This window comes from Solanum pennellii, chromosome 6 (assembly GCF_001406875.1).
Source record: "Solanum pennellii chromosome 6, SPENNV200".
NCBI lineage: Eukaryota > Viridiplantae > Streptophyta > Magnoliopsida > Solanales > Solanaceae > Solanum > Solanum pennellii.
The window spans coordinates 10,173,550-10,184,373 of NC_028642.1; the positions used below are offsets into that span (position 1 = coordinate 10,173,550).

General features: G+C 36.6%; 1 protein-coding gene across 1 annotated transcript; it reads left to right on the forward strand.

Annotated features, from left to right (window-relative positions):
- The first annotated feature begins 361 nt into the window (after positions 1–361).
- On the forward strand, positions 362–1,341 carry LOC107022102. The gene is made up of 2 exons (XM_015222809.1): positions 362–702; positions 900–1,341. The coding sequence occupies exons 1-2, from the start codon at positions 362–364 to the stop codon at positions 1,339–1,341; spliced, it is 783 nt and encodes a 260-aa protein (XP_015078295.1).
- Positions 1,342–10,824: the final 9,483 nt, after the last annotated feature.

The window sequence follows — 10,824 nt, forward strand, 5'->3', positions numbered from 1 at the left end:
GAATGAATTGGCCGATGATCTTGCCACTATCACTTCGATGATTAAACATCCGAATACTGATTATATTGATCCTCTGGATATAGAACTGAAAGAACATCCAGTCCATTGTTCCCATGTTGAAGTAGAACCAGATGGCTTGCCTTGGTATTTTGATATAAAGAAGTATTTGGAGTCCGGAACTTATCCCCAAGATGCTACGCCCAATCGGAAGAAGTCGATATGCCGTATGGCTCTCAATTTCTTTTTGAGTGGGGAAATCCTGTATAGGAGGATTCCAGACTTAGGTCTTCTCATATGTGTTGATGTCGTCGAAGCTGCAAAGCTTAATTAACGGATACATGCTGGAGTTTGTGGCACGCATATGAATGGGCTCACTTTAGCAAGAAAGATCCTTCAAGTCGATTATTTCTGGATGACTACAGAGAATGATAGTTGCAAATTTGTGCAGAAATGTCGTAAATGTCAGGTGCACGGTGATCTTATCCGAGTGCCACCTCACGAGCTCAATGCTATGAGTTCACCTTGGCCATTTGTAGCTTGGGGCATGGAAGTCATAGGTCCGATAGAGCCAGCTGCTCCTAATGGACACAGATTCATTTTGGTTGCCATTGATTACTTCACCAAGTGGGTGGAAGCGACTTCATACAAGTCGGTAACCAAGAAAGTTGTAGATGATTTTGTTCGCAACAATTTGATATGCAGGTTTGGAGTACCAGAATCCATTATTACCGATAATGGTGCAAATCTCAACAGTCACTTGATGATCGTCCCCAAATGAACGGAGCTGTAGAGGCGGCCAATAAGAATATCAAAAAGATTTTGAGGAAAATGATTGACAAGCATCGAGGTTGGCATGAGATGTTACCATATGCTTTATTGGGTTATCGAACGACTGTCAGAACATCGACTGGAGCTACGCCATACTTGCTAGGGTATGGGACAGAAGCAGTCATACCTGCCGAAGTTGAAATACCATCCTTGAGAATAATCCAAGAAGCTAAGTTCAGTAATGCTGAATGGGATAGCAAGAGAATTGATCAGTTGACCTTGATCGACGAGAATAGGATGGTCGCCGTTTGTCATGGTCAACTATATCAACAGAGAATGATTAGTGCTTTTCACAAGAGAGTAAGAGCCAGATTTTTCAAAGTTGGTCAGTTGGTCCTTAAGCGCATTTTCCCTCATCAAGCCGAATACAAAGGAAAATTTGCGCCAAATTGGCAAGGACCCTACATGGTTCGCAAGGCATTATCCGGAGGTGCTTTGGACTTGTTGGAGATGGATTGCACCGCATGGCCGAAACCAATCAACTCGGATGCTGTTAAGAGATACTACGTGTGAAGCTTCGGTTTACGTTTCTGTTGTTCACTCGTAATCATTTTGTTTGCTTGTATTTGTTTTGCATAATTTTTTATCCCTTTGTAATGAACTACGTCTGACCTGAATTCTCAAGAATGAGATATGTAGGCGGTCTATGTCGGCCTCGGTCACCCCATTTATTCCCTTTAACTATTTCTTTGTATTTGAACTAGGTTCGACCTGAATTCTCAAGAATGAGATACGTAGGCGGCCTATGTCGGCCTCGGTCGGTTTCATTTTAATTTTTTTATTGTTGTTAACCTTGAGGAAGAACTACGTTTGACCTTATTCCTGCTTTAACGGGATACGTAGGCGCCACAAGGGTTCGGTCATATCTCCCGTAAGATTTCTATTCCTCTTTATAATAGAAACTGGGACAGAATTTTGAGAGGGACTCAAAAATTCTCGAGAAGAAGATCCTTCCTCAGAAAATCAAGACTGAAGATGTCTCGAGATTTGTAACTGGAACATAATTTTTTGAGAAGATCTCAAAAATTCCGCAATCTACTCATTTACAGTGGAAAGATAAGCAAGACAGTTAACTGGGACAGAAATTTTGAGGATGGCCTCAAAATTTCAGCATGGTTTATCTACAAGGTCGAAGAGACTATGAAAAATCCCCAGCGAATAATCAGATATACCTCCGAGCATCAGACTCAAAGAAGTTTGTTAAGCCTTATATGACATGACTTGGAAGAGACTTTTTTAGATTTTATTTCTCAAAAATTAATTTCTCTTGAATTTTACTTTTTATGTTTCATGTGTTTTGGCATATAGCATTTTGTCTTAGCTATCAAGAGTCGGGAGATCGGGAAATCAACCGAAAATAGCGGGACAAGAAGCACAAAACTGAAGAAATTGACACAGATTAGTTCGTTTTTAAAACTAACAATTTTTCTGTGGATGTAGGTTTATAGATTTGCTTTATAATCAACAAAGTCTTACGATATATGAATATGGAGAAGTCAAAGGAGGAGAAGACTATCCCAAAATCAATAGCTTTCCTAGAAGCAGGAATCATTTTATATCGCTTATGTCGGAGATTTGGGAATATGATTGTTTATTTCAATCAATTTCCAACAACATGATATTTATAAAGAACGTCCAGCTAGATTCGAAGGTGAATCAAGCAAAAATGTCAAGAAAGAGTTTACGGTTCCGTAGAGGATGTCATTTGCATCATAGTGTTAGATATGATACTATGCATTACCCGGAGCGGTCAGTTATTTTATTATCTATGAAGACGATATACTATTTAGAAGTTGTTTTACCGTTATCATCGTTGAAGGCAATATGATTATTCATGCATCGCGAAAGAACATGCATCGCGAGTCAATATTTATGCATTGCGGAAAACCATGCATCGCGAGTCAATATTCATACATCACGGAAAACCATGCATCGCGAGTCAATATTCAAGCATCGCGGAAGACCATGCATCGCGAGTCAATATTCATGCATCGCAAAAAGATTTCATACCTCGTGGAAATTTATGCATCACGAGAAGATTCCATGCCTCGTAGAAATTTATGCATCACGAGAAGATTCTACGCCTCGTTGAAATTTATGCATCGCGAGAGGATTTCATACCTCGTCAAAATTTATGCATCGCGAGAAGATTTCATACCTCAAAGAGATTTATGCATCACGAGAAGATTCCATGCCTTGTCGAAATTTAGGTATCGCGAGAAGATTTCATATCTCGCACAAGTTTATGCATCACGAGAAGATTTCAAACCTCGTCAAAATTTATGCATCGCGAGAGGATTTCATACCTCACAGAGATTTATGCATCACGAGAAGATTCCATGCCTTATCGAAATTTAGGCATCGCGAGAAGATTTCATACCTCACAGAAATTTATGCATCACGAGAAGATCCCATGCCTCGTTGAAATGTATGCATCGCGAGAGGATTTCATGCCTCGCAGAAATTATGCATCGTGGGAAAATTTCATACCTCGTAGAAATTTACGTATCGCGAGAAGATATTCATGCCCCGCAATAAGGCATGCACTACCAAAAAGGGGGGAAATCGTGCATCACTAGAGAAATATTTATTCATCTGCATCGACTGCATCCTTTCATTTTGATAGAAGTAAACATCACGAAGAGCATCGAAGACGACGTCAAGAGAATTACTAGCACCCCGCATTAACTTTCCTTTATGTTGACATCAAATTAAGAATACATTGAAGATTATCTTGCGAACACAAGATATAATCTTTATTTGCTTTACGTCAAACCGATCGAGTTGACGTTAAATGTCGAGGAGAACAATTAAGTGTTGACACGGTGCGAACAACATCAAAAAGGATGCAGCACAACGTGGAACTTTATCTTACCAGCGAACTGGGATAAAGTCCAAAGAGGAATGTCAAACTCTTAGGACGCGAGCAGAGGAGCGACTTCAACCACAATAACACCACACCCCTATCAGAAGGCATGTGGGTTTTTCTTTAATTTTGTCAGTTTCGGTCTCACATCCGAAAATTTTTGTGTCTGCCGGAAGCAAGTTTCCAATCTGAGTGATGGTACACTTAGAGGTTTGGAAATTATGTCTGTATAAGTTCTTAACGAGGGGGTGTGAAGCGCGCCACATTCATGGCTAAGAGGTTACAAGCCTCTTTTTTATACTCATTTAATTTGTCGCTTGTCCAGAACCAAAGGTTATATAGCATAATAAATTTCCTTTTCAAACGATCGAGTCAAACTACAGACAGCCTGATTCCTAGTTTAAGGATATGTAGGTGAGCTCGATGTCAAAGCTCGGCTGTATTCCAACATTCGCTCTTAAATCTTATTCTCGGGCATGACGGCCCCTTCATATTTGGTGCCGAGGTGACCTTTAAATTCTTTCAAAATCGTGCGTTAAATCAAGCTTGTTCGAACTTCAGTGTCCTGACTTCTCGTATATCATTAGATAGGTAGTAAACCCATTTCCAGGGCTCGGCCATAATTCCTAAAGTCCGTACCAAAATCTTTTTCAAAAGATGAAAGTGTGGTCAGTCAAAATTGGTCTGGTCAATTTCATTTTCCTCGAATTTCTTGCATCATTCCAAGCAAAATGAGGGACGATTGTTGACACCCAATTTTGACCCCCTCCCCAGATGGAAGTTAATTATCGAGCTTCTTCAATTTCAAACGATTTAAAATGATTTGTCTCTTAAAATATTTTATATATATATATATGTATATATATATATACATATATATATGTATATGTATGTGTATATATATATACACATATATATACATATATATATACATATATATATACACACATTTAAAATGATATACAATTTAAAATGATTTGTCTCTTAAAATATTTTATATATATATATATGTATATATATATATACATATATATATGTATATGTATGTGTATATATATATACACATATATATACATATATATATACATATATATATACACACATTTAAAATGATATACAATTTAAAATGATTTGTCTCTTAAAATATTTTATATATATATATATGTATATATATATATACATATATATATGTATATGTATGTGTATATATATATACACATATATATACATATATATATACATATATATATACACACATTTAAAATGATATACAATTTAAAATGATNATATATATGTATGTATATATGTCAAAACAATTTATTTATATATATATATATATATATATATATATATATATTATATAATCATAATATTATATAAAAGTCAAATATTGTCTCAAAATTTTGATTTAAATAAATTGTTTTGACATTTAGTTTGATTTGAGAAATAATGGATATTTTTTAGATTATCTATGGTTATGTTATGTCGTTTAAATTAAGAAGCTTATTTATTAACTTACACTAATTCATCCTATTTGTTCATTTTAGAGGAATTTGCCAAATGACTCTATTCGGCTAATTAATAATTTGAAAAATCAAATCTCGGGCTCCCGTTCACAATGCCCTTCTCTTTTTCCCAATTCAAATCGGTCCATTTTGGGGCCCCTTTCCTTTTACCCAACCCAATGTATTTTTATCTTAAAGAAACCCAAAATCCCAGCCCACCAAGGAACTATTGATACCCATCCCACTTTTTCCTCCTCACAGAGGATCCATCCCAATTTCCCATAATTAAGACCCGGCATCCCATTCAATCCCGAATAAGCAACCCGATATCCGTTAAACTGACCCATCTCTTTACACCATTTTCGGCAAAAGAACTCCAGAACATGCAATTCCCAACCGCGTGAAGGAGAAGAACCAAAAGTTATGCACGGAAAAGCAGCAACAATGCAGAGAGAAGCCTTGCACGATTTTGGCTTTTCCTCCCGTGTCATTTTCAGCTCATACGACGATAGCAACACTCCTTTGTCCTTGGTGGCATGAGATTATTCCACGTCGACGCCAAGGACATAGAGGTTATTGGAATTACATAAGTCCAATAAGTAGTTAAGTTTGTTAGTATTAGTTAGTTAGAAGTCATGAAAGTAGTTAGGCAACTTGTAGTTAGTTGTAACTAACTTCAACTCCAAAAGTGTGAACAAATAGAATAACATGATTCCTATAAATAGGAATCATTATTGTATACAGCATATATGAAAATTCTCTGTTTCTTCTTCTTCTTCTAGATTTTCTTACTGCTATTTCCTTAGAGTTGCAGAAATTTGCAACAATGGAGTATTAACTCCATGATCATACAAAATCTATCATAGTATCAGAGCAGGCGTAACTAGGACTAGTTTGATTTCAAATTTTTTTTTCCGCAAAGTAATTTTTTGAAGCTCAGATTTAGCCATGGCAGAACTTACTGTAGCAACTCTTGGACACAATCATCCACTCTATCTGCAGCCTTCAGACATGTTGGGTGTTGCATTGATCACAACAAAGCTCACAGGACCTGAGAATTATGGTCTTTGGAGCAGGTCGATGAGATTAGCACTGTTGGTGAAAAATAAGATAGGCTTCATAGATGGAACTTGTTTGAAGAGTATGTACAAGGATGAATTAGCAGTTCAATGGGAAAGATGCAATACAGTGGTTCTTTCATGGATTAGTAGCACAGTAGCAAACAATATGTTCATAACAATAGTATATGCATCTAATGCAAAAAGAGTTTGGGAAGATTTCAAGGAGAGGTTTGATAAATCTAATCTCACTAGGATCTATCAACTCTGGACAGAAGTAGCCACATTAAAGCAAGGTACGGATTCTGTAACAGAGTATTATTCTAAATTGAGGGATTTATGGGATGAATATGATGTATTGGTGCCCTCACCATCATGTAAATGTGATGATGCTAATCCTTATATTGAGCATTTACATCAACAAAGATTGATAATGTTCTTGATGGGGTTAAATGAGACTTTCAGTCATGTGAGAAGTGATTTGTTGCTGAAAAGTGAGGTACCTACCATTAACCAAGCTTATGCAACTGTAATTCAAGAGGAAAGCCAAAGAGTATTAGGTGTAGTGGATTCAAATAAAGAGCCACTTACTATGATGGCAGGAAGAGCACAAGGACAAGGATACAAAGGGAAGAAGGGACCAGGCAATAACAATACTGGATGTGAGATCTGTGGTTTCAAAAATCATGTAACTGAAAAGTGCTACAGGCTAGTAGGATATCCTTCTGACTTCAAGAGTAAGAGGAAGCAATCAGATTCTAGTGGATCATACCAGAACAACACTGAAGGTTTTAGATCACATGGATCTTACAGTAGTAATACTTACAGCAACACTGGTAACTTTAAGCCATATGCTAACAATGCTTCAATAGATAAAAAGAGGGAGGAATCTGAATTCACAAAGAAAGAGTACAATCAAATGAAGAATCTGTTACACAACAAAGAACCAAGTGACTGCAAGGCTAACTTCACAGGTAATGTTTCTTTACAGACTAAATCATCTGCATATGACTGGATAATTGATTCAGAAGCTACTCATCATGTTGCTTCATATGAGGAGCTCATGTATGAATTGAAAAACACAAGGAATGAAACTCAAGTACAGTTCAGTTGCCAACAGGAAGCAGAGCTCAAGTGAAACATACAGGCAATTCAGTCATTTTTGGAAATCAGATAGTGAAGGATGTACTTCATGTACCTGATTTTAAGTTCAATTTACTATCTGTGGCAAAACTCACCAAGGAATTATCTTGTAGTGTGAGTTTCTTTCCTCACTTTTGTGTACTGCAGGAACTTTACAGTGGCAAGGTGATTGGGATTGGTAGAGGTTGATGGTTTATACTTACTACAAAGTACTATTAGAGCAAGGGTTAATTCAGCTTCAACATCAATAAAGGGTGCAAGTTTGGCTGACTTGTGGCACTTCAGACTTGGACATCCACCTATCAAGGTTATGGAACAAATACCTTCTCTTAAGAAGTATTTCAACATCACCACATACAGTTGCTGTCAGATATGTCCAGTGGCAAAAGAATGTAGATTGAGTTTTCCTACAAGTAATTCTAATCAACTAATATTTTTCAACTTCTTCATGTTGATCTCTGGGGACCTTACAAAGTTCTTACCCATGATAATAAGCAGTATTTTGTGAAAATTGTTGATGATTTCAGTAGATTTACTTGGCTTTGTCTAATTCAACACAAATCAGATGTGCACATTATATTGAAAGACTTTATGTTGATGGTTAATACACAATTTGGTGTTAAAGTTCAAGTTGTAAGAACAGATAATGGCACTGAGTTTTTTTAACTCTAAATGCAGTATTTTGTTTTCTTCTCTTGGAATAGTTCATCAAAGTTCATGTGCTGATACACCTCAACAAAATAGTGTTGTTGAAAGAAAGCATAGACACATATTAAATGTAGCCATAGCACTGAAGTTTCACAGTGAAATTCCTATCAGATTTTGGGGAAATTGTGTTAAAGCTGCAGCTTATCTGATAAACAGAATGCCTACAACTGTATTACAAGGGAAGTCACCATATGAACTTCTATATAAACGAGCACCTAATCTAGAACATTTAAGGGTGTTTGGATGTTTATGTTTTGTATCTGTTTTGCCAAGGAGAGATAAATTTGCTCCAAGAGCAACAAGATCAGTCTTCATTGGGTACTCAGAGACACAAAAAGGATACAAAGTCATGGATTTGGAGACTCGTGTCATATCAGTGAGCAGCGAGGTTATATTCATGGAAAATTCATTTCCTTTCAAAGATTTTATCACAGAAGAAGTATCATCATCCACATATCATACTGTTCCCATACAAATGGATATGTTTGATCATGCAGATGCTAATATACCTTCAAATTCTGTAGATTCTATTGAAGAACATGTTGAGGAGATCAATCCCATACAATCAGAAGTTGCTCCTTCTTTACAGAATAATCTGTTGGAGCCACAACATAATGATATAACAAGTGATGGTGATCTTGCACCTGCTAGAAGGACTGCTAGACATTCTAAGCCTCCTCTTTGGCATAAAAATTACTTAGTTTCAACTAAGTCCAATATGACTTGTTTATATCCTATTGCTAATAATTTGTCCTATGAACTCTTGACACCATCTTATCAAAGTTTTATCAAGGGATTCTCAGTTATAGTGGAACCGACCAGCTTCAAGGAAGCCTCCAAACATCAACAATGGGTGGATGCAATGCAGTCTAAAGTAGCTGCTTTAGAGCAAAACAATACCTGGGCAATAGTGGATTTGCCATCTGGTAAACATCCTATTGGTTCAAAATGGGTTTATAAAGTTAAACTTAAGGCCAATGGTGAGGTGGAAAGGTACAAGGCTAGGTTGGTTGCCAAAGGCTATAATCAACAAGAAGGATTGGACTATCATGAAACTTTTTCCCCAGTAGCTAAGATGGTCACAGTGATAACTGTGATTAGTGTTGCAGCGTCCCATGGTTGGCCTTTTTTTCAAATCGATGTCCATAATGCTTTCCTTCAAGGTGATCTTACTGAAGAAGTGTACATGGACTTGCCTCAGGGATTTCAGAGGCAGGGGGAGAACAAAGTCTGTAAATTGTTGAAGTCTTTATATGGCTTGAAGCAAGCTTCTAGGCAATGGAACCTTAAGCTAACTGAGGCTCTAGTTACTGCTGGTTATTCTCAAAGTTCTTATGATCATTCTCTTTTCACAAAGAGAGTTGGAGATGATATTACAGCAGTGTTGATCTATGTAGATGATCTTCTTATAACTGGAAATAGCAGTGTTTTAATTGAGGATCTAAAGGCTACATTACATAATAACTTCAAAATCAAATATCTTGGTGATCTAAAGTATTTTCTTGGTATTGAAGTACTAAGATCAAAAAATGGTATTGTTCTTAGCCAAAGAAAGTATGCACTGGAGTTGATTTCAGACTGTGGTCTTGGAGGTTCAAAACCAGCAAGCACACCTTGAGAATCAGGTGTCAAATTAACTACTGTTGAATATGATGAAGCCATTGCAAAGACAGATTATCCTTTATATGCAAATGTTACTGCATATCAGAGATTAATTGGTAGGTTGTTATACTTGACAACTACTAGGCCAGATATATGTTTTGCAGTACAAGTTTTATCACAGTTCATGCAAAAACCTAAGGTGTCTCACTGGGAAGCTGCATTAAGATTGGTAAGATACATTAAAGGATGTCCAGGACAAATAATGCTACTTAGCAGTGAAGACAGCAATGAAATGGAGGCATTCTGTGACTCAGACTGGGCATCATGCCCAAACACAAGAAGATCAGTAACAGGGTATGTAATCAAGCTAGGGAATTCACTCATTTCTTGGAAATCCAAGACGCAACATACAGTCAGCAGAAGCTGAGTATAGGAGCATGGCAGCGGCAGTATCAGAAATATCATGGTTACTTGTAGTACTAAAAGAACTTAATGTGAATGTGATAGTTCATGTAAAATTGCACTGTGATAGTAAGGCTGCAATTCAAATTGGAGCTAATCCTATTTTTCATGAAAGGACCAAGCACATTGAGATTGATTGTCATTTTATGAGGGAAAAAATCAAAAATGGTATGATACAAACAGAATATATCAACACAAAGGAACAATTAGCAGATCTTCTAACCAAAGGACTGGGAGTTACTCAACATCTTGGACTGATAAACAAGCTTGGAGTCTTCAATGTCTATAGAGATTCCAGCTTGAGGGGGAGTATTGGAATTACATAAGTCCAATAAGTAGTTAAGTTTGTTAGTATTAGTTAGTTAGGAGTCATGAAAGTAGTTAGGCAACTTGTAGTTAGTTGTAACTAACTTCAACTCCAAAAGTGTGAACAAATAGAATAACATGATCCCTATAAATAGGAATTATTATTGTATACAACATATATGAAAATTCTCTGTTTCTTCTTCTTCTTCTTCTAGATTTTCTTACTGCTATTTCCTTAGAGTTGCAGAAATCTGCAACAATGGAGTATTAACTCCATGATCATACAAAATCTATCAGAGGTTGAATCTAAGCTGTCGATTCTCCTTTTTCCTCTTTCGAAATAAGG